General features: G+C 38.2%; 1 protein-coding gene across 1 annotated transcript in view; it reads right to left on the bottom strand.

The window, feature by feature from the left end:
* LOC145996355 (uncharacterized) overlaps positions 1–24,735 on the bottom strand; it is a 151,446-nt gene that overhangs the window by 107,448 nt on the left and 19,263 nt on the right. Inside the window, exons 4-11 of the mRNA XM_083132787.1 lie at positions 23,619–23,796; positions 20,869–21,033; positions 14,845–14,991; positions 14,200–14,409; positions 12,022–12,089; positions 10,307–10,598; positions 6,794–7,049; positions 1,038–1,210 (exon numbers count right to left, since the gene is read on the bottom strand). Coding sequence (XP_082988913.1) covers positions 1,038–1,210; positions 6,794–7,049; positions 10,307–10,598; positions 12,022–12,089; positions 14,200–14,409; positions 14,845–14,991; positions 20,869–21,033; positions 23,619–23,796 — 1,489 coding nt within the window. The remainder of the gene's footprint in view (positions 1–1,037; positions 1,211–6,793; positions 7,050–10,306; positions 10,599–12,021; positions 12,090–14,199; positions 14,410–14,844; positions 14,992–20,868; positions 21,034–23,618; positions 23,797–24,735) is intronic.

Below are 24,735 nucleotides of genomic sequence, written 5' to 3'. Positions count from 1 at the left end.
TTAGATAAAATAATTTATTGTACATATGCTGTCTCAGACTAGCTCTTATAATGTGTAATGCTTGTGATTAACATGTCACGAGCCACCTTGGTGGCTCATTCTTTGTTTCTCCCCATCAATCTCACCTAATCATATTTCATTTCCATAAACGCGATTGGCCAAAAGTGGCAGAAAAGCAATACAAAATAACAACATAACATGTTATGCATTCAAGATATGAGTACCTAATGTTCGACAAAAGTTTGGTAAAGATCATTTAGTCCACTTTTATGCATAAATAGGCTGATCAGTGGTGTTGGGTGATATATCGTTCAGACGAAATATTGCGATATTAAAAAAATATCGTCCAGGCAATAACTAGACGATATATCATCACTATATTTTGGTAATATATATCATGTTGGTGATATATCGTCACAATATTTTAGTAATATATATTGTGTCAGCGATATACTGTCATGATATTTGGTGATATATATTGTGGATGATATATCGCCAATATCACGATACAGAAAAAATTATTGTATCATCTGTGACGCTATATCGCGATATCAAATTTCCGATATCGTGCATCCCTACTGATCAGGACTGACAGTTTAAAGTGGGATCCAAAGTACTGAATTGTGCCCCCACCATGTGTACATGGATTTTCTTTTCTTGGAGTTGACCCCCTCTCATCACACATGGAATCTAACCTAGGATCTCTGGACTACAAGGAACTAACGTTTGAATAAAGACATACATATCTGCTTTTTAAATAAAACAATATTTTTTAAAAAATGAATATTTCTGAAATGGTTATTTTACATGGCCTGTTTACCTTTTGAACTTATCCTGACAATGAAGATGAATAATGAGCTGATGAAATGGGATTGGTAAACACAATGACACATCGATAATTGACCAAGTTTCGAATCTCGAACCTTTGAAAATGTCTATCATTTAGCCCGCGTGTGACAATTCTACATTATTTTGGAGAAAAATTATATCACATGGATTTGATTTGATTTTCTCAATATTCTACGTCAAAAACTTACCTTGGTAATTCTGAGAAACTTGTTAATACTCAGCAGTGATGAATACTGAAAAGATTGGTTCTTGCTCACAAAAAACAGGAACATGTTGAAAGGGATTATAGAAAGGGAGATAGTTATAAATTCAAATTCTTTAATTCTGTACAAGGCAATATCCTTAATAGTTGTAATTATATCTGCAAAGTAAATATAAAAATCTCAATTGTCATCTCTTAAAAGTTAAGTCTTCACTGAATTGCTAGTTCAAAGTAAATGGATACAACTTCTATAGCATGGTTCACACTCATTTTTTACTTTTCGGTGTACTTTTAAATAACTTTTGAAACCACACAATAATGATTTAATCTCTCTCTCTCTCTCTCTCTCTCTATATATATATATATATATATATATGTTCCGGCATACTCTTGAATGCCTGGAGCAATTTCAACCAAACTTGGTACACATTATGACTTACAATCTGCATAGAAATACTGTGGGGGTGACACACCCCTGGCACCCCTAGGGGTGGGGTGGGAATGGGGTGACATGTAAAAACAGGCCCGTAGCCAGAATTGATCTCCAGGGGGGCTCACGGGTTATCAGGGAGCTTTGTAAATCAAGTCCATTTTTCAAAAGTTTAACTGTTAAATGAAGGTAAATTATGTGTGTGGGAGGGGAGAGGGTCATTAAGTAACATAAAGTTTAGAAATATCCCACAAATACTACATTTTTCTATATCTTTTAAAATATCACTTCAGGTGTTAATTGGCTGCTACTGAAATCATCCCTTACTACACACTCCATACTACGTTTGATACAGATATTTATATTACACAAGAAAAGATGGACAATATTCAATCATAGTGCCTAGCGTACATTACACTTCCCGGCCGAAACAATAAAACTCCCCTTTTTTCCCAAAACTTGGGAGCTGCTAACCTTTGACGCAGATGCGGAGGGAATTTGCATAATGACATTGAAGTCACAGATTTCTGTATAAATGGGAGGTCGCAACAGGGGCATCGAAGGTACAGATAATTTGATTGAATTTTAATTTAAAATGTTGGGTGCATCAGCACTTTGGCTATTTTGCACCTGTCACGTTATGCGGGGTCCAGCCCCTTACCATAACATAGTTATACCATAACTATAGTGTCGCATAACTAAAATCTTAAAATATTCTGACTGGCTAAAAGCTGAGGCACTCAACACACATAAGGACAACAAACAGGACAACACACAGAATTATACTGGCCACAGTGCCAGTCACCAGAGCCTCGTTAGTCTGCAAAAAGCAGTCCAGGGTGTACTATGTGGAAGTGAGGTTGACATTTGGGTGTACTACATGGAAGGTCACCCCTCACACCCCGAAGGTACAGATAAAGAAGCTCCCCTGTGAATAAACTTTCTGAAGTCTAGAGAAGAGAATCTCCTAAATACTTGCTGCTACTTAAGACTTCTTATAAATAAGATGTACAAATGTAATAGCTGCTGTTCGTGCTTCCTGAATGTATCCTTCACCAAAGTTGTGAGCAAATTAGTATCTGCTGTCTACATTTTCACTTTTCACTGCAAACAAATTACACAAAATAGTTTTACCTAATGTCAAAGTGGCTGACCTCAGTGCCAGGGGGGGCTCAGCCCCCCTGGCCCCTGTCTGGCTACGGGCCTGTGTAAAAATAATAAAAGATGACCGATATTAGCGTGAAATCCATAGTTTTCGGGGTCGCTAAGATGAATAGTGACACTCCCAATGCCGTTCAACTCCAAGTTCATCACCTATCAGCATGGGGGGTGAGAGGGGGTGAAAAGCAAAATGTCAAAAATGACCTAACTCTCGAACGCCTGAAGCAATTTCAACCAAACCTGGTACACATATGACTTACAATCTGGAAAGAAATACTGTGGGGATAAGACACCCCTGGCACTCCCAGGGGTGGGAGTGGGAAGGGGTGACATGTAAAAATAATCGAAAACTACCGATATTAGTGTGGAAAATACAGCTTTCGGGGTTGCTAAGATGAATAGTGACACTCCCAATGCCGTTCAATTGATTTATTCTTGCTCTTGGAGGTGAAACTAAAAATGTTGTTTATAATCAAGTTTTGAGTTAAATTAATATTATAGTGAATTTGTAAAAGATTTTGCTTTATAATTTGTATACTGTACTTATACTTTTAAATATCTGTAAATAAAATGAGTAACATTTTACACTATAGTTAGAATTCATTATTTTCCTGTCTCTGGGCAAGTCCGGGAAGCAGCTAGTATTCTAATAAATATGCATATAATAAATATATAAATATATTTATAATAAATAAATATGTCTTCAACACTGTTGAATATACATGACAAAAAATAACATTTTTATTAGGACTTGGATGATAACACTTTCAACCGATATCCAAATAGATGCCAATACTCTTGTAAATTCCAACTGATACCGATGCTTGACAATTATAATAAATTAAAAGTTATTCAAAATACTGATTAATATTAGTGTGTAATTTATTCCACTCCAATTATAAACATCAATTTACCAAGAAAATATTCAAGAATTACATCAGAATATTAAAATACACAAAATTCACTTTTTCGCACACAACTTTGAATTTTCCATAATTTCAATTTTGAGATCTGCAAATAGCACAATTGTTAAGTCCTAAATGTTATCTAACTTGAAATAGAATATTTATTAACACGATATATTATTAGAAAATGAACAGGTGAATTTTCTACCTCTTGTAAAGATGAAAGCTTAATTTCTAAATTTAATTCATGCTATGGGAATGAGAGACACTGTAATAGATAATTAAGGTACTCACGTTTTCCGCGAAGTTGTTTTACATTAATTTCTATTAATTTCGGTAGCCACTGCCACCATCCTCGTTGGAATACGTTGTGTTGTTGCTTGGCACGTTTCTGTTGTTTTTTCCCTAAATCGCCACCTGCCATTGCTTATGGCATCCACAAAATACATAAACCAGGAATTTTCATGCGCCTCATAATAGCTGGCTTCAACCACCCTACCATACATCTTACCAACTGGCTTCAAAACAAAATATCTCAATTCAACCACAAGCTCTCATATGTATTTTGCAACAGAGCCGATGCCAAAAACCTGATAACATCCATAGTGCAAGCATTGACATAGTAGACAGTATAATTCAATACCCATAGACCTAGCCCTAACATCAGTTGAAAGGTGGCTGACCATAAACAAAGTCCCCGCACTGGAAATAGCTGAAACTGCCAATTTGCTAGAAATGTGCTTAAGACACAATTATTTTCAATTTGAAAATAATTTCTATAAGCAATCTGAAGGCCTTGCCATGGGAAATCCACTATCGGCTCCCATAGCAAACATAGTAATGCATTTGCCTGAAAAAAGCATACTCCAAACTCCGGAACTCAAATTCATCAGATATGGACGATACGCTGACGACACCATAGTCATATACAAAAAAACCCGAAGAGATCAACCTGTTGTTGGAAAAACTAGATAGCATCCACCCCAGACTAAAATTCACCATAGAACATGAAAAGCAGGGCAAAATCAATTTCTTGGATCTCACCATCAGCCACAGGGGCAACAAATTCACAACCACAGTTTTCAGAAAACCAGATGCAGGCAACCAATATACCCATGTACTATCCAACCATCCACCCAAGCAAAAGGCCAACGTATGGCTAAACTTCTTCCGAAGAGCCTTCTCCTACTGTTCCAGAGAAGAAGACCTGAAGGACGAGATAGCAACCATCATGGAACTGGCACTAAAACATGGGATATACTGAATGTCAACTCTCTCCACATGGTGCTGTATCACGCCGCAGACGTGAATCGAACCTAGGACCCGGGCATCATAAATAAATAAGCTAATCACGTTATAAAAAGGGTCCCGCTGGAGCATTGAAAAAGAGCTTCTTAAAAGCTCATCGTCACAGCATCCTTCCGCTGACATTGAGTTAGAAAATGAAATCAGGAATCAGCATTCTTCCTCAGAATTGCCGTTGCCAAAGGATGCAATCGAAGCAACCGTCGTAACGGCCGATAGTTCGAATTTCATTTAAATAGGTTGCGTGAGAAAATATCAATCTTAGTTGTCTTCCGTTTTCAGTCAGATGAAGTAGTTACAAAAGAACTCAGTTTCTAGTTGTTTTCAGTTTACGTTGAATCCGGTTATCGCGAGAGAGCTCCACAGGCATCATAAGTTTAGAAAAAGGAGCAGATGAATGATCGGGAAGTTAAAGTTATTGTTTAGAATATCGATCTACGAAAGTGCAGAGTTTGGAGCCTGGTTGCTCCCTTGTCCGTTTTCTTACAGAGTAGGGCCACATCACAACAAGGACCAGCGGAGAAGAGATTGCCGCAGTACTTCAGGTAACGAACATTCCTTATGTCTTTCCTCCCCCTGCCTGTTCAGTCAAAGGTAGTGTTTTTAAATACATGTCAGTGTGTTCTTATTTCACGGGGCTAGTCCCCTTGCAGTTTGAGTGTCGACGTTGCTCTTCAGAGCTACCCCCTTTTTCTTACAACGTTCCTCTCGCTTAGTAAGATAGTGGCTAAAGGCTGTCATAGCCCATCAACGATCCCCTAATTTAGACTTTATACGGTGCAGCAAAGCTGAAATCCAAGTCAGACAACCTGCACCATCAACACAACCCGCTCCACCATCGCAACCAGATCCCAGTAACAAAACCAAGTGGTTTGTTTGCCTTTCCCTACAATCCTACCACATCCAACCACCTTACCAAAGTCCTCTGCCCCTAGAACATCCAAATAGCACACAAACCAACCTCCAAAATAGTTGACCAACTAAACATAAACGGTACTTCCTCACCCCCCTCAACAATACAGGCATCTATGATGCTGAATGCGAGTGCAAGGCTCACTACATCGGCAGATCCATCAGGCCCATCAGTGAGATAATTCAGCAGCACCTATCAAATGCAAAAACTGCCCAACCCACCACCGGACTTGCCACGCATATCGAATTCCACAACCATAAAATTGAGAAAGTACATGTCAAATACAAAGTGCACACTCTCATAGACACAAAAATCAAAGAAACACATGCCATCATGCATTACAACCATGAACTGAACATAGATAGTGGTCAGGCACACCACGCCTGGCTTCCGTTACTGCAGTAATTAACATCGGTGAACAGCAGACGACACATACGCAGACATACAGGCGACAGCAGCACACCTAGCAGTGATTTAGGAAAAAAACAACAGAAACGTGCCAAGCAACAACACAACTAATTCCAACGAGGATGGTGGCAGTGGCTACCAAAATTAATAGAAAATAATGTAAAACAGCTTCGTGGAAAACGTGAGTACCTTAATTTCTAAATTTAATTGTAAGATTCAAGTCAGTTCTTTAACTCCCCCATGAACAAAAATGTGAGCAATGAGGCTGGTGTCACTTTTCTGTTAGTTTCAGGGTTTGGTTGTTGAGCGAGAAGTTTGGGGATGATGATGATCATCATCAACATTGTCATTGTTATCATCATTACTTGTAATGTCCCTTCTTTCCTATGAAAACTGTGGCAATTGGATGGTATAAGTTACAACCCTCCCTTTTTCAGAGAATCTAATGTTAAGTACTGCATGATTTATTAAAATATCCCTTGCCTTCTCCTTAAGACCATGCTTGTCACTGCTACCAAGTAATTTCAGAACTTCACATTATATTTTACCTCCTAAAGATATGTTTCTATATCAACAAACATTCAATTTGAGATTTTCAATTAGCTTTACAAAATAATTACCTTCTCTGACTTTCACTGCTGTGCTGATCTCTATGTACAGGTGAACTATGAAAGTCAAAGTAAAGAGAGACTCTGTTCTCTGCAGCCATGCAGGAAATTCAGTCTGTGTACATATATAGTATGGGTACAGGATACAGCTAACAGTACAAATAAGCGTTATAATACTGTTCCAAGCCTGAAGATATGGTGAATTTGGCTGAAATATCCATGGCCACGTGGTTTTCAACCATACTTTGTCTGTCCTTAATTTCACTTCCTACAAAATATAAATAATTGTTAGGATTTTTTTTTTTTTTTTTTTTTACACATGTACAGTTTTATACTACTGTTCCTGCATACACTGTCATTACATGATAGATGTAAAAATGCAGTGAAAATTCGGTTTGTTTATTACAGGGATTCCACACATTTCACCAAAAATTCCTGCCTTTTCCAAGTTTCCCAAGTATTTTGAAATAAACTTTCAGATATTTATGAAAAGTTTTAACTTGTTTTCATTCTCTTTGGATTGTATTTTCTTTGTTGCGTAGCACTCCAAAGGCATGACTCGAACCTGGGACCCCTAGCATCATAGCACAATATACTAATCACTTCACCAAGGGATCTGGCTGAAGCGCTGGAAGTAAATTATTACAAGCATATTATAATCACCGGAAACCTTCAGTGGATCTTTAAAACTCCAAAAATTCCTGCCTTTTCCAAGTTTCCCAAGTATTTTGAAATAAACTTTCAGATATTTATGAAAAGTTTTAACTTGTTTTCATTCTCTTTGGATTGTATTTTCTTTGTTGCGTAGCACTCCAAAGGCATGACTCGAACCTGGGACCCCTAGCATCATAGCACAATATACTAATCACTTCACCAAGGGATCTGGCTGAAGCGCTGGAAGTAAATTATTACAAGCATATTATAATCACCGGAAACCTTCAGTGGATCTTTAAAACTCCGCTGACACGAGAACAGACAGGAAATCAGTTGAACTAACCTAACGTCAGCCTTATGCAAAAAGCACGATTAACGACAGGATGGAACTGGTCCAACGGCTTTAACGATTGGAAATTTGAATCCCCTTTAAATAGATCTTGTTAACATATCTCCCTCTCAGTTGTAGTCCGAAAGTTAGAGAGTACTCAGTTGTGGTCCTAAAGTTATAAATTGAATATCGGGGCTATGCTAGAGTTAGAAGTGGGGAGTTGCGCGACCTAAAGACATTTTATTTCAGGACCGTGCCTTATCATCCGAATCAGTGGACGATCATCTAAACAGGAATCTACAGATAAACGAACATCCTTTCTATTATTATCATGACCCTGCCATGTCCAGTCCATAGAAGTGTTAAACAGTGAATGTTGTTCATGTTTTCCTTACTTCTTACATACAAAAAGTACCTCTCGTACAAGCGAGTTGCTTTAGGCTGGCACAGCCTAAGTTCGATCCCAAAAACCCGTAGGGGTTTTATACGCTTGAAATACAGCCATGTGTGTTTTCATGAATACGTGGTTGTTTATTTCCAGTGATAGGGGCTTAGATTGATTGATTAATTGATTTGCTATGTTTTACTTCACTTCTTGTGCCACTTTTGGCTAATTTGCAAAGATGGGGATGAGTGATTATATGATGGAATTGATGAATGGACACTCACAAACATCCATTCCCAGACAAGGATTCGAACCCAGGAACCCTGGTGTTGTAGCATGATGTGCTAACCACTCTGCCACAGGGGCCGGGTTAAGACCGTAGCCCTGTAGTGACTTTTGCTTACAATTTCTCTTTCAATTATTTTCAAATATTATGCTTCAATCTTGCAACGCCTAACAAATATATGAAACACAACTCCTGGAAGCAGAAAAAAGAAGATTAAATTCTTGCAATCAAAAAAGGTACTCTCATTAGTTTCCGATTGAAGCTGACAGACGACGGAAATTTTCCAGTGAACTAGTTATAACCTACAATTTCTTGCAAATATATTAAATATCTTCTTGATATAAAATTAAAGAAGTGATAGAACAGTCCACAAGTACATTTACATATTTGGGTAGTTCAGTGCTTGAAGTGAAGGTGGATGAAGAGGATAGTATCCACAGATAGCTAATTTTCGCAAAACATTGCCCTAACTGTCTATCACCATGTAAAAGCATAGAAGCATCCCACTAGCTAACCTCAAAGCTTGTCCAAGCATCCTCTCAGCTAACATTTTACACTTCAAGGCTGCGGCAGTTGATTTCTTAATAGTTGACATGCTCGAAGTGAAAATTCCTAAGTGGATGATGTTTCATCAAGCCTGGGGGGTAGACTGGGAAGGTGCTGCCTTACATAAAATAATCCTTCATCAAGGCAATGGCACCCAACACTTCAAATACTATATTCAGCATATATATTTAAATTGACCAAGTGTCTACAAACTTAAAAGGGAAATATTTAAGCTTCAATTATTACATAATACCAACAGGAACAACAACTACACAATCATAAAGGTTCTTAATGCTTTCAAATAGCATTCCTGAATAGTTCAGTCATTCTACAGCTGGCAGAAAATTAAGAATGTGTCAACTAAGGTAGGAGGTATTGTGCATTGTTGGAAGCCTTGAATGGTAAAAGGAGAAGAGAGGAGTTAATTGAGGGGAATGAATGAGCACTTGGAGCAGGGGAGAGAGGTTAAGAGGTGTCATTGTTTTGGAGAGAGGACAGTCGGTTTCTATACCTAGAGAGAAATTGTTGAGCGGAGGTCGAACAAGAGAGAGTCGGTGTGTGATTTAGCGGAGGAGAAGACTCAGTTTGCACTCTAACGATCTCGAGAACAGGGAGATGCTATTCAGAGTGAACTTATTGTAACCAGTTAAATAGACATTCTGTGTGTGCAAGTCTGTGGACATGCTATTTGGATAGATCTACTACACGAGAGAGGTAAACCCTTTTATTGATCATGACAGTGCCGGTTCAGTCGTAAAGGTATTAAAGATCAAATTGTGTGTGCCACCTTTCATTTCAGTGTTCGTTTAGATTATGTTAGTTGTACATCCTTCGCATGCTCTACGGAAGCCTAAGCTACTTGTTGGGAAGTTCGATCCAAGTGCCCTGAAGGTAATTGTAAGGTACGGTGGTTTGGTGTTGTTCATGGTGGTAAACCACACTTAAGAGTAATGTTATACACTAGGCTCTTTGTATTGAAGGTTCAAACTTACATATATATATTGCAACATAATTGTAGCTATAATTATTATTATTACATATTTGTGTGAAATAGAATCATATTCAATTGCTTGGCTGATCCCAAATGTTATTGCAGCCCCTGTTCATTTGTTGCATAGCCCTTCTGGCCCTCCTTTTCATTCAATATATAGCATCAAATGATGAGAAGTTGACAGATTTTAGATTTGAAATTGAAATCCCTTCCAAACTATTAGAAGTAGAGACTTTGTTTTTTTATAATGTTCTTCTTTTATGCTTGACAATAACCATAGTTAAACTGTACTTTACATCAACCATGACAAAAAAGTACACCTAAAAACTTACCTCACTTAAAACGTATAAATCAAGATACAGTGACGTAAAAAGTCGAGGGTCTTTCTCAAGCACCACTTCATCCAATTGCGGTACAGGTTCAGTTTCAGTAACTTCATGTATTCCATGCGTTTTAACAGACAAATCACTCAAGGCATCTTCCATCCAATTGATGGCTTTCATTTGAGGAGTGTCTCCTCTGTCGTAGGCATCCCACTCCTCCTCTTCAGATTCACTCTCCGATTCTGATTCTTCTTTTCCTGCTGAGCTCTCCCTCAGCTTTGCCTGCCTGATTCTCTTTTTTCTGTAATAAGCACGTGGTGTCAGTTAAATAGCATTTGAAATTATAAATTCTAGATTTCTCTTATAAGAAAGGGACTCCTGACATTACAAAAAATTATGAAAAGTGTTGTCAAGTTTGCTTGTGATTCACATTAATTACCAAAGACCTATGAGACTCAAAGGCAGCATAACATTTGTACCATTCTGTTGCTGTTAGTATGGAAGTTAACAAAATCTATTGCTGTTTCTTTCAGTTGGATTGTTGTAGTTTACATTGATTTAACTAGTTTCTACATTTCTGTTTTTTAAATACAAATTTCTGGTTTTTAAATACAAGTTTGAATATAGATCTAATTGTTTGTAAAAGTTTAACTTGTGACTGCTAATTTCAAACACAAAATTTCTCATTCCACCTTGTTACAGAGTCCAAAAGTTCCGACATATAAAGAGGATGGGGTCAGAAAGACAGCAAGCAAGAGCATGCAGACCAACATGTGGGTGGAAAGACAGAATTGAACATATTGGAAAGAGGAATCAGAGGATGGAGGTGTTCAATGAAGCCACAGACTGAAAACTGAAGAATGGTGATGATAACCTATGAAGTGTACATTTTATACATACACATTATGCATAGGGCTGAACTGATGGCGATGTATTCTAGAGGCACATATTATTTGGTAAATAAAATAGCAAAATTTCGGCATAAAAAAAAAGAGTAAATTTCAGGTTCAAAAGCTGTAAATAAAATAAAATTTCGGTGAAAAGCAATATATAAAAATTACACTTTGGTTTTAAAATTGTGAACATAATCCAGAATTTGATTTAAAAACTGCACTTATTACAAAATAAACAACCCTTCTAATAGCACATTTATGTAGTTACCAGAGTATTAAGTTTATTTCTGTATAAAGGGATCTCAAATATTTTCAGCAGAATTAATCAATTTTCCGTGAATTGAATAACTCACAGGATAATTCAGGATATTCACGGTAAATAAACTCTAAATTTCGTGTTTAAGAGTCTAATTCACATTTTGCAGTTCATTTCGCATCATTTCGTGACAAAACAGGGTAGGAAAATGCACCTCAAGCCTTTCAGAAACATTAAAAATTAACATTAGAATGAGTTATTTCGCATTTCAGGTTTACGTCAAAAACGAAATATGCATACCCCTGTGTATCAATATTGGCCGATACAAATGTTATCGGAAAGTATCGGTTGGATTTTATTTACCAATTCCGGCTGATACCTTTCCGGCATTTTCCAAAACACTTTCGCAGATTCTAATTATCCTGGAAGTTATGCAAAATTCAAACTTTCTATTGATTATGCACCACGATTGTGTGAAAAACTGTATTTTGTGATTACATAACAAGTACTTTAATAATATTATGTAATTATTGAGTATTCTGAAGCAAAAGTCTGGTATATTGATGCATACTTACATCTTTAGTTTTTCCTTCAAATCACCTTCTGCAATACTCATCATTTTTCTAGCATTTTCAAGCCGGTGCTGAAAGAAAGATTCAATTATTGTAACAATATTGATTTGCCATCTAAATCTAATTTAACTCTTCACAAGCATGGCAATATTTTTGATTTAGGTGTAGAAACTCACATGCATTATCTATGAATACTTTCAACCAGGAAAAACTAAGAGGCATATTTTTACCGTTTTGATATTACATAAACACAAGGACACATGTTTTAATAATTTTATTTTTACATTAAACCCTGGGCCTACATCTACCCTCCACCTACATTAAGGCACTTATCGTATCGTACGACCAGCTTCTGAATGCCATCTTCATAGAAATCGGCTGCCTGATATGATAACCACTGCTGCACTGCCATTTTCATGTCATCATCTGCATTAAAGCGCTGACCGGCAAGGTGCTTCTTTAAGTGCAGGAGCAAGTTATAGTCACTAGGTGTTAGGTCAGGGCTATAGGGAGGATGATCAATTTGTTCCCAACCAAATGACGCAATGTGATCTTGGGTTCGATGCACCGCATGTTGACGAGCATTGCCGTGAAGCAATACGATCCCTTTACTGAGCATGCCGTGCCTTTTGTTTTGGATTGCATGACGCAGTTTATCCAAGGTCTCACAATATGTCGCAGCATTTATTGTGTCACACCGAGGCAAAAAATCCACAAGCAACGATCCCAAAATGCCATGCACATGATTTTTCAGGCTGAAACTGTTTGCTTCAACTTCACTTTCTTGGGTGATGTTGAATGCCTCCATTCTATGGACTGTTGTTTTGATTCCGGTGTAACATGAGACACCCATGTCTCGTCACCAGTGACAATTTGGCTCAACAACTGATTGCCTTCAGCACTGTACCTCTCGAGGAAAGTCAAAGCAATGGCTAACCATTTGGTTTTGTGTAACTCAGACAGACTTTTTAGTATTTTTAGTACCCACCGTGAACACAATTACCGGTAATTTAAGCATACTGTCACAATTTCGTACAGAACACTGCGTGACACTTCCAGAAACTCCGTAGAAAAAGATGAAACGTAAAGCGCTGTTTTAGTGCACTTTTTCATCAACTTGCTGCACCAGGTCATCGTTAATGACGGACGGTTGCCCACTTCGTCCCTCGTCGTGCACGTTTGTACGGCCCTCTTTAAATGCCCTCACCCATCTTTCTACGACGCTATCGCTCATAACATTGTCTCCATACACTTCTGCAATCTGTCGATGGATTTCAACAGATTTCACATCTCTTGCACTTAGAAAACGAATAACAGCGCATAGTTCACACTCTGCGGGACTTTCAATCGTCTGAGGCATTGTAACCACACCTGAACAACTGTCTACTCGGATGAACAGTTTCGTACTGCCGTCTGTGGCAAGCCCATATATGCAGGTCCTCAGCGAGCATGTGCAAAACGGTGAGTGCAGCGCTACAGCGGCCTAATTGCAAAATGGAACTTACTTTAAAAATATGCCTCGTATTTACCGAAAGCCATTTTCTTGATTGAAACAAATTCATATCATGGACTACTGTAATAGTGAGGTAAGATCAGTGTGGTGAACAAGGCTGATTTCCTCTAAAGATTATTGTACTGTAATTGCTTTTATATCTCTGGTACAGTTAGTGACATAGCATTTAAGTTTGCCCAGAATTGTCCTGCTTTTAAAACTAGGTCACACAAATGCTCACTTGAACAACAAGTCCTGCAAAATGAATATTCATTTAGAGTGAGGGCTTTATTAGAAAAAACTGAAAGATGGAACAGTGGAAAGTGAATGGAAAGGATACAAAAATTATTTTAAAAAGCGATCAAAGAGAGTAAGAAGCAATGACAAAAATGGTTTCATGAGGGATGACGGAAAGCTATAAAAGAGAAAAAGAGAGCACAAAGCATAAAAAATAGCTACATCAGATACTTAATGAGTATGGGATACCAAAAAATGTGATAAGTGAACTATTTGAATGTTAAGACCGAAGTGATGCATGTAGATGGAACTCTCCACCAGCAATTCTCACAAGTGATCAAAATAATAAAGAGAGAGAGAGAGAAAGAAACATTAAAAATTCAAAGTCCCTCACATTCACTATTTTCTTCTACCTATGCACTTCTATGGAGGAAAACATTTATATTAATTACCTGATAATGCTCTTGAAATTTTTTAGCATTTTTTTTATCCGCACTCATCATTTGTGCAAAGCTATTTCTATACATTATCCTAACTTCACAATACACTGCACATTTCACGACTGTCTTGCTTGGTGTGCTTAGGAAGAGAGAGAATTCGCCCAAGCAGGTTCCACCAGAAAAGGACACAAGGGGAGTTTCATCGTCATCTTCTGAAAATACCTAAAATACACAAATGAAGAATATATAATACATGCTGTGTTAAGTAATGTGAAATCTCAACTGCAACTTTGGATGTAAAATATCTTATTGTTTTACATCCTGGCAGTTACTGAAACACCGGTAGTTGACATGGATGGACAAATATGGAGAGTGAGTGCATGCAAGTTTTTGCCAATGCCAAGGTTTAGTTACAGATGAGACCAAGAATAATTTGAGTGTTTTGGAGGATTATGGCTATTACTGCTTCCTTAAATATTGACTGGGCTGTTCACTATCAAAATTTAAGTCTACTTTATACTACTGGGCCTACAGTTTAAATAGGATCCAAACAACTGCACAATGTGACTCCACCAGGAACCAAAAACCCGGGATCCCTTGATTACAACATTACCAATTTGCCATCAAACTGCTAACCTATGTAGTTAATAAACTCACCTGCAAAACTCCTGAAACAATGTACACCAGCTTAGTGCGAAGCTCATCCTGGTGGTATACAATGTCTCCAGGTAGAAAGAAAACTGGTACCATGTAAAGTGCAATGGACCTGAGGATTGATGTATCCAGAAACTTGAAAAGATGTGACTGAAAGAGACAATATGGATATTAATATATTTGAATTGTAAAATACACCTGTTACCACATGGTGGAATAACTACCAAAAAAGTAAAAATAAAATGTACAGCACAAACACAATTAAAACTTTAACCTTTAGCTGACCTGTTTTCAAAGAAACCACCCAAATTATGCACTTTTGGACACTTGATTTCAAACAAAACCACCACATTGTAGCAATTAACATGTTATTTCTTGAAAACTACAAAGATAATAATGCAGTTGTGTCTCTTATGTTCCCCCACCTAGTGGTTGCATGACCTTGTAGTTGGTGGTGGGGCTTGCGTACTCTGATGATCCACTAGGCTATACCAGCGGTAGCATAGCTACTGGTAGGGTCTCCCATGCTGGGCAGGCTAGTGGTAAAGAGTCAGACTAAGAAGCAACCTACTGGTCAACGACTCCAATGGCGGAAGAAGATGGATGGCCATCTCAACTGCGAAGGAGGCAGAAGAACCAGGAATCAGGAGGAGAAACGAGGAGAAACACCTCTTTTTAAAAAACCTTGGGCCAGCTGGCACTGGCTGGTAGTACCTTGTAAGGGCCCCTTGCCAGGGTTACGGTGAAGACCTCAACGGCAACTATGGCGGAGAAGGAGACCTTTGGAACGGCATAGCTGGCGGAAGAGGCACTCATTCTCATCGAGTATAAATATGAGAAAAAGCCACTGTCTTGTGGAGGAGGGATCCTAAAAGACTAGGGGAAAATACCCCGACAGAAAATTAGCCTGCTTGGAGGCTCAGGTGGCAGCCCCATCACCAAGATCGGGTGCTGTGGGCCAATAACCCGCACACTTTAAATCACACTATTAAAGAAACATCAACAAGAGGAAGCCGAACTGATTCTAAGACGACGACATTTGGCCTGAAAAGGACAACGAGAATTGGAATATGGAATGTAAGAACCCTGCGGGAGAGTGGAAAACTACGGCAGGCAGTGGCCTGCATGAAGAGCTACTGTCTGAGCATCCTAGGTATAAGTGAAGTCAGATGGTCAGAGTTTGGAGAGGTAAATACCCATGAAGGAGTTACATTCATATATTCCGGAAGACCTGAGGGTGAAGGTGTGAGCCGTGATGGTGTGGGTATATTGATGGACAAGGAAGCAAAAAGGAGCCTTATTCAATGGTATATGCGAGGATAATTGTGGCACATTTCAAAACCAATATCAGAAACATCATTATGATACAGTGTTATGCACCCACAGAAGTAGCAGAGCCTGAAGATAAACAAGAGTTTTATAGGCAGCTCAATGAAACAATAAAGAAGCAAAAAAGGAAGGATATCATAATAATTGGAGGAGATTTAAACGCAAAGCTTGGGCATGACAACGAAGGCCTTGAGCACGTCATTGGTAAACATGGTTTAGGAGAGCGAAATGAGAATGGACAACTTTTTGTGGACTTTTGTACTAGCCATGAATTAGTTATTGGTGGTACTATATTTCCTCACAAGAAATGCCATAAGGTAACGTGGGTATCACCAGACCATAGAACAGAAAACCAGATAGACCACGTGGCAATTGGACGGAGGTGGCGACGTTCGCTACAGGATGTAAGAAACAAGAGAGGTGCGGACATTGGGAGTGAGCATCATTTGGTAGTGGCTAACTTTAAAATGAAAATTCATGCTCAGAAGAAGAGAATGGAACAGACAAGGAAGCGGTATGATGTTAGTAAGTTGAAGGATAAGAATCTCAAGGAAACCTTCAGGATTGAACTGAGAAATCGGTTCCAAGTATTGACCGATGAAAGTGAGCAGAATGAAACAATTGAAAGAGAATGGACAAAAATTCGATCTGCCTTCGCAGAAGTAAGTGAAAAGGTTCTGGGCTTCAAGGATAGGAGGAAAAAAGATTGGATGTCTCTGCAGACCTGGGAAAGGATTAATGAGCGAAAAGTAATTAAGGAGGCAATGAACTCAAGCAGGACAAGGGCAAGGAAGGTAGAATTGCAAACAAAGTATACAGAGAAGGATCGAGAAGTAAAGAGTAGTGTTCGTAGGGATCAAAGAAATTGGGTAGACAATCTGTCTCAGCAGGCGGAGGAAGCAGCAAAAAAGAGGAATCTTAAAGAACTATACAACATCACAAAAGTTCTGTCAAGGAAACAGATGCAGAGAAATCGACCAGTGAGAAGTAAAGATGGTACCCTCCTTACGAATACTGAGGACCAACTGAAACGTTGGAAGGAGCACTTCTCTGCAACCCTTAATCGCTCTGCGGATGCTCAGATAGACCAGGGGGAAGATGAAGATGATAATGATGGTGATGTTGGCCCCAGTGTAAGAATTAGGACGGATGTTCCAACAGTAGGAGAGATTAAACAGGCTCTGAGAGAGGTACGTAATTGTAAAGCAGCTGGTGTCGACAACATACCACCGGAAGTGCTGAAAAGTGATATAAACACCACAGCAAATATGTTGCAGCCCTTATTTGAGAAGAAATGGATAGAGGGAGTGATGCCTAAGGACTGGAGGAGTGGCCTGTTGGTGAAGCTACCGAAAAAAGGGGATACATCAAAGTGTGACAACTGGAGAGGTATAGCACTTCTCTCCATTCCGAGTAAGATCTTCACTAGAGTTATCCTAAACAGAATTAAGGAGCATGTTAACTTGAGACTCAGAAGAGAACAGGCAGGGTTTCGACCAAATCGCTCCTGTATTGATCAAATTAACACCTTGCGGATAATTTTGGAGCAATGTATAAAATGGTCATCTCGTCTCTATACAGTTTTCGTTGACTTCGAGAAAGCATTTGACTCTGTCAACAGAAATGCAATGTGGAAGGAAGTGAAACGATATGGAGTGCCCACAAAAATTCTTGATCTTATCCGAGAAACTTATCGTGATTATACATGTAGAGTTATACATGAAGGCTGTGTATCTGAACCAATAGATGTGCAGTCTGGAGTGAGGCAATGTTCCTGATCGTGATCGATGCAGTGATGCGAAATGTAATAGGAGGGAAAAGACGTGGTATCCAATGGGGATTGAATAACAGACTAGAAGACCTTGATTTTACAGACGATTTGTGCTTCTTATCTGAAGGACATGGTGATATGCAAACGAAACTAGCAGATCTGATAGAAAGTGCAAAAAAAGCAGGACTCGTAATTAACTCCAAGAAGACCAAGGCACTGAGGATTAACTCCACAAAAACAGACCCGTTTAATATTGGTGAAGAGATTATTGAAAATGTGGATAGCTTTACTTACCTGGGTAGTGTGGTGGCAAAAGACGGAGGGGCTGCACAGGATGTTTCTCAACGAATCCAAAAAGCAAATGGTACCTTTGTGAGGCTCTATCCAGTATGGAAAAACAAGAAGATATCTATGAAGACCAAACTTCGTATTTTTCGAAGTAATGTTAAGTCTGTACTGTTGAATGGGTTTGAGACATGGAAAGTAACAAAAACGATTACCTCTAAATTACAGACCTTCATCAATCGCTGCCTGAGAAAAATTTTGAATATCTTTTGGCCAGAAGTGATTCAAAACCAAGAACTTTGGAGAAAATCTGGAGAAACCGAGGTGTCCATACAAATAAAGCGGCGAAAATGTAATTGGATAGGGCATACATTGAGGAAGGAAAATGAGGCTGTTGAGAGAGAGGCACTAGACTGGAACCCGCAGGGAAGAAGGAAAAGAGGGAGGCCTAGACAGACGTGGCGAAGATCTGTTCACACTGAGGCCTTGGAGGAAGGAAAGAGCTGGAATGCAGTGAAGAGAATTGCCGTCAGTAGGACCAGGTGGAGATGCTTTGTTGATGCCCTATGTTCCACAGGGAACAACAGGAATTAAGTCAAGTAAGTCAAGTCTCTTATGTTCTCCAAAAAGAATCTATGTATTTCAACATTAATATTACATGGCTGTAGGAGCATACCACTGCTACTTACTACATTTTTTTCCCATTCATTTTGGTCTATTCTACTGGCTATATGGGGTATCGAATATGAATCTTTGCACAAAATTTCAATTTTCTTCTTCTTCCTTTTTAAACCTCTATTATTAAGAGGTAAAATGTATAAATTTCACCCCCGCTAAGTCCAGTCATTCTGTCCAAAAAAAAAAAAAGACAGTGGAACCCCAATTTTTACATTTTGAATTTACACTTTCCTGTATTATACATTCAATCTTGATGGTCCCAACATAGCAAAATGTTATAAAAATTTCCTCGATTTTACATTTTCCCACATTTTAAGTTCTTTCAAACTGGTCCCCTGAAAAACGTAAAATTGAGGTTCCACTGCAAATAAACAAAACCAATTTCATCATCTTCTTTCATTTTAATTGCAATTACAATTTGAAAAACAAGTGCCTGAAAAGTTCCCTGCATGAGGGGTTAACACACAGGAGAGGTTCCCACCCTGTAGAAATTACAAACCAAGCTTTTTGGCCCACAGGGAGGGTGATGGGGGCAATCCCCTCTCCCAAAAGCGTGCACTAGGTTTTCACAAAATATATTTAATCTACATGTTGTTTTTCATTTTATGTCCTGTACATTTTTTACTATCTCCAATGCAAATGGCTGAAATTTAAGGCCTAAATTGATATTCGCTTTTCAACAAAAATCAAAGTTTAGAACTTTTTTAGCAGGGAAAAACCATAATATCAAAGCTATAATTTTTTTAGAAGTACTATCCAAAGTTTCATAAAATAATTGAACTCTGTCCACAGTACCGAAAAGTACTGGGAAAATTATGGTGTCTGTGGTGAAAAATTATGGATACGTACGTGTTGGTAACCACTAATACAGTGCTGAGACACATATTACTGTTTTTTCTGAAATGCACCTCATATTTATGTGAAAAATACCGGATGTCCAAGAAGTGTTTGTATGAAAACAAAAATTAACTGTATCCGCTATATGCAACATAGACATGAAAAAATAGTACCAAAATGTTCGGAAACTATTCAAGTTTTTTTTGTTTCAGATTTCTGTACCGTTGCAGTAGTGTAGCAGTGTCAGTGTCCAGCAAACCGGAAATGTACACAAATCAGAAAAAGGCTGAGTGTGTCCTGTGGTTTCACGAGAGCAGGTCACAAAAAACAGTGCAGAGACAATTTCAAACATCGTGCGTATCTGGGGTAAAGAGCCCCCTCATGAGGTGAGGAAGTCGACCATGGGCAACCCGAAGGTGAATGTTTGGTGCACGCTACTGCATGACAGAATAATCGAACCATTCTTTTTCCGTGAGGACACCGTAACATCTGGAGTGTATCTCGACATGTTGCAATTGTTTGCTGTTCCTCAATTGCTAGAATACCACCCAGATGTTATCTTTCAACAAGACGGTGCACCGCCACATTGGAGTCTGGAGGTTCGTTCCTACCTTGAACAGACATTTCCTGGAAAATGGATTGGTCGAGATGGACCGACGGCGTGGCCTGAACGATCTCCAGACATAACCCCTTTAGATTTTTTCTATGGAGTTATGTGAAAGACAATGTCTACAGAACTCCTGCATCCGATCTTGCAACTCTGCAACAACGGATAACCCAAGTCATCACATCAATCCCTCCTTTGATGTTGGCTAATGCATGGCGAAAAGTTGAATTTCGACTAGATGTACTCCGTGCTACCAAGGGTGCTCACGTGGAGATTTATTGATTTCTTTCCTATTGCCAATAAAACTTGAATAGTTTCCGAACATTTTGGTACCATTTTTTCATGTCTATGTTGCATATAGCGGATACAGTTAATTTTTGTTTTCATACAAAGACTTCTCGGACACCCGGTAGAACTATCTATAAAAAACTTTCCTACTGCATCACTTATGCTACATCTAGGGATACAAAGCAACTTCCAAAAAATAAATAAATTGCAAATAACACTGTATTACACTTACATGTCTGAAGACATCCCAGTACATGTCCAAAGCTATTTCTTTTTGAAAAGATAATGGCAGACGTCCCAAAAATGGCGCACTTACAACACCAGATCTCTTTTCCCATAACATCAAGTAGTAGTCCATGATGTCTTGATAGACTTCTTGTACAATGTTCCATTGGCGCTGTTGGAGTAAAAAAGTTATGATAAAATTTTAACGTTTGAGAGATGCATTATAGAGTTCGTAATGTTATTGAAATCATTACCATCATTCTAGCAACATATTTAAGTTTTTTCACATGGAATCATCAGTCCACAATGTTAAAAGTGTGTTATAAAACTTGTAGACAACTACTGTGCTGACTGATAAGCTACAGAAGAATACCAGGTGACAAGTTTTCGATAGTTCTGGTAAAAAAAAAAAATAGTATTTTACACACACAGAAGTTACACATAATATGCAGAGTAATAGGTATGTTACAATTGGTTATTGCAGTATTATTTCCAATAACAATTTTCTAACACATTTTCTTTAATCAAAAATTAGGCCCCACCCAAAAACAAAACTACACCCTTGGTGTACAGTAGTTATAACATGTCATGCAATGATACACGTGCACGGAGTGTTTCTCTGCATCTGTACTTACAATATTCTTGTTATATATTATGTTGTTAATATTCATGAAAATATGTACCTTTGAACATAAAAAAGGTCAAAGTAAAGTAAGTAAAGTGTTCCCCTGTGCTTTGCACCATGCCATGAAGGCAAAAGATATATTTAAATATTTCGTTACATATTTCACATGTTTGGGCTGTACATTTTTCATTTACACAGTAATTACATTTTGTATACAAATTTATTGATTTAACCCTTCTCTTTTCAGTAAATATTACAATGAAGTTTTTTTTCTTATGCATAAAATATAAATTAATATTTGGAAAAGACTAAATACAAGTAATACTACTAATAATTATCATGATAGCAACAATAGTAATACTATTATAGTAATAGTACAAATTAATAAAGTGCAGGATATTGACAAAAATGGACCAACTAAATTATTTTACTGATTATTATCTGAGTGACAGTCCATTTCCACCCTTTGCATCTTGTTACACATTCACTGCATACAATGTGTCCCATACGTACATATCTAAACATAAAGTGATTAGAAAATTAAGACGAACTAAAAAAAGGTACAAAGCGAAACATTAACATGTAAGTGGACCAGAAGTTGCTTTGATGGCTCCTGAAGCTATATTTTTTAGGAATCAAAATTTCTATATAAAACCAATAAAACTAATGATTTGTAGATTAGATAAATCAAATCACAGTAGAACAGACACGGAGCGAGATTCGGCAATATTAAATACACAGAGGCACAAGCGCGCAGAGCATCACTCCACTTTCAAACTAATCGACTCACTGCCAACTATGGACTGAATGTTCATTGCTGTCAGCTGTCCCAGTACCTTCGTAAGAGTAGAGGAGGAAGCTACTAAGAAGGCCTCCTCTCAAACATGTTTTAATACACTTTATAAAACAAAATTTCTTAGTTGCGAATTCTCACTCCACGGTGCATGTGGTGGATGGTTAAAAATGCTTCTGCAATATATTTCTTCAGCGGAATGCATATATATTACCAGGCAAACTGTCCAGTACAATTTTCCTTCATTTCTCTTACATCCTTTAAGTTTCTAAGGAATAGTATCCCCCCACTTCCATTCCATTTCTCTTCTATCATTCTCTCTCTCTCTCTCCCTCCCCCTTTCGCAGAGAGAAAAAGGAGGAGAGAGAAGAAGAGAGGTCAAGAGAGGGCGAGAGAGAAAGAGAAACATAACTAGAGCCCGTAATTTGGGCAAAATGCCTTTTATTTCCTACTGCATTTTTTTTCATATACTTTTATGTTGTTGCTAATGTTTTAGAAGCTTTTTCATTTTGCCTATTTTGACCCTACTTCCTATTTTCAATTTTAATGCCCCTTTTTTTCCATTTTCAATGAAATTTTAGAATATTTTTTTTCCCCTAATTGTATATAACTTTTTTTTTTCTTTCAAAAACATTACATATTAGCACATTTTGGTGTTGCCAGAGACAATTACAAAGCTGGAAAAAAAGGTGAAACTCTTATAGTATCAATGAAAGTATTCGAGGAATCGATGCAGCAGCTGACGGAAGTTCTGGGAGAAAAGAGGTTAGCAGTTGCAGAAAAGTACAAACATGAACTCGGAAAAATTGAAAACAATTTGTGATATTCTTAAAGGTGGGAATTATTTTCTTGACGATATGAATCCAGTTAAAACAGCCTGTTTCATGTATGCTCCAATTACATTGATCATTTTCTGTTATGAAAAAGCATTCTTTCTGACAGATGGCTTTCTATGAATGTAGAGAAAAAAAGTGCTTATGTGCAATCAAGGCAACAAACAAAAGTAAAAACGTTATTTCCATGTAGATATTAACTTTTTGAATCAAATTAGACGTAAGTGACTTGGAATTTGCTACTTTTTTCGGTTTGTTGTGCCTATTTCTTGCTTTCAGCATTTCTTTTCCACACTATAAATGCCTTTTTGCCTGCCTATTTAACCAAAATAAATGCTGGAACTTCCAGGCTCTAGTAATGACTAATGCAGTGCAGAGATTGTCAATCAATTCATTAGCATCTTGTTTCAATTCTTGAAATTCTAAATCTCATAAAACCCCATGAATTAAAATGGCAATGGACAAATTGCTTGCTAATGCATATGTATGCATCCCAACCTACGTACCAATTGCTTCTCTATAATCACGATTTTCAATTGAAATTCGGAAAATTGCCTGTAGCGATGAATGTAAGCAAAGATCATCTCCCCACTCAGAATTCCTGTGAATATAACAATTCCTAAGATGCTGGCAATTGCAGTGATGATCTGCTCAATATTGGTGACTGGATATACATCACTCCGTCTGTAAAAGAAAATAAATATCAAATTGGTTGTACTAAATCAATCTCATCTAGCTGTTGAATTGCACAAAGGCCCTCCTCATCTTTGCTATTTTGTTAGTGGGAGGGAGAGAGTGAGTGAGAGTGAGTGAGTGAGTGAGAGTGAGAGTGAGAGTGAGAGTGTGAGAGTGTGAGAGTGTGAGAGTGTGAGAGAGAGAGAGAGAGAGAGAGAGAGAGAGAGAGAGAGAGAGAGAGAGAGAGAGAGAGAGAGAGAGAGAGAGAGAGAGAGAGAGAGAGAGAGAGAGAGAGAGAGAGAGAGAGAGAGAGAGAGAGAGAGTGAGTGAGTGAGTGAGTGAGTGAGTGAGTGAGTGAGTGAGTGAGTGAGTGAGTGAGTGAGTGAGTGAGTGAGTGAGTGAGTGAGTGAGTGAGTGAGTGAGTGAGTGAGTGAGTGAGTGAGTGAGTGAGTGAGTGAGTGAGTGAGTGAGTGAGTGAGTGAGAGAGAGAGAGAGAGAGAGAGAGAGAGAGAGAGAGAGAGAGAGAGAGAGAGAGTGTGTGTGTGTGTGTGAGAGAGAGAGTGTGTGTGTGTGTGTGTGTGAGAGAGAGAGAGAGAGAGAGAGAGAGAGAGAGAGAGAGAGTGAGTGTGAGTGTGATGTGTGTGTGTGTGTGTGTGTGTGTGTGTGTGTGCAAGTAACCAAAAGTAGTTGGGTCAACGTACTGGAAATAGTTGGCCAAACGTAAGAACATACTGTTGGGCAATGGCAATTTTGGCCGTGGTTCCAATGTTGGCCCAATGTATTGAAAACTAAAGTATATATAGGTTTGTGTTCTGATACATATATAATTTATTGTGAGGGCAAATGTAATCAATTCCCAACACATTTTTCATCCATGGTGGCTGACAAAGGACTAGTGAATGACTGCAAGTTAAAAATAGCTTCTACTTTCACTAAAAATATATTTCC

The sequence above is a fragment of the Lepisma saccharinum genome, chromosome 1, assembly GCF_977018435.1.
Source record: "Lepisma saccharinum chromosome 1, izLepSacc3.1, whole genome shotgun sequence".
Taxonomy (NCBI): Eukaryota; Metazoa; Arthropoda; class Insecta; order Zygentoma; family Lepismatidae; genus Lepisma; species Lepisma saccharinum.
The sequence above is the reverse complement of the archived record's forward strand: the minus strand, read 5'-3'. Positions and strand labels throughout refer to the sequence as shown.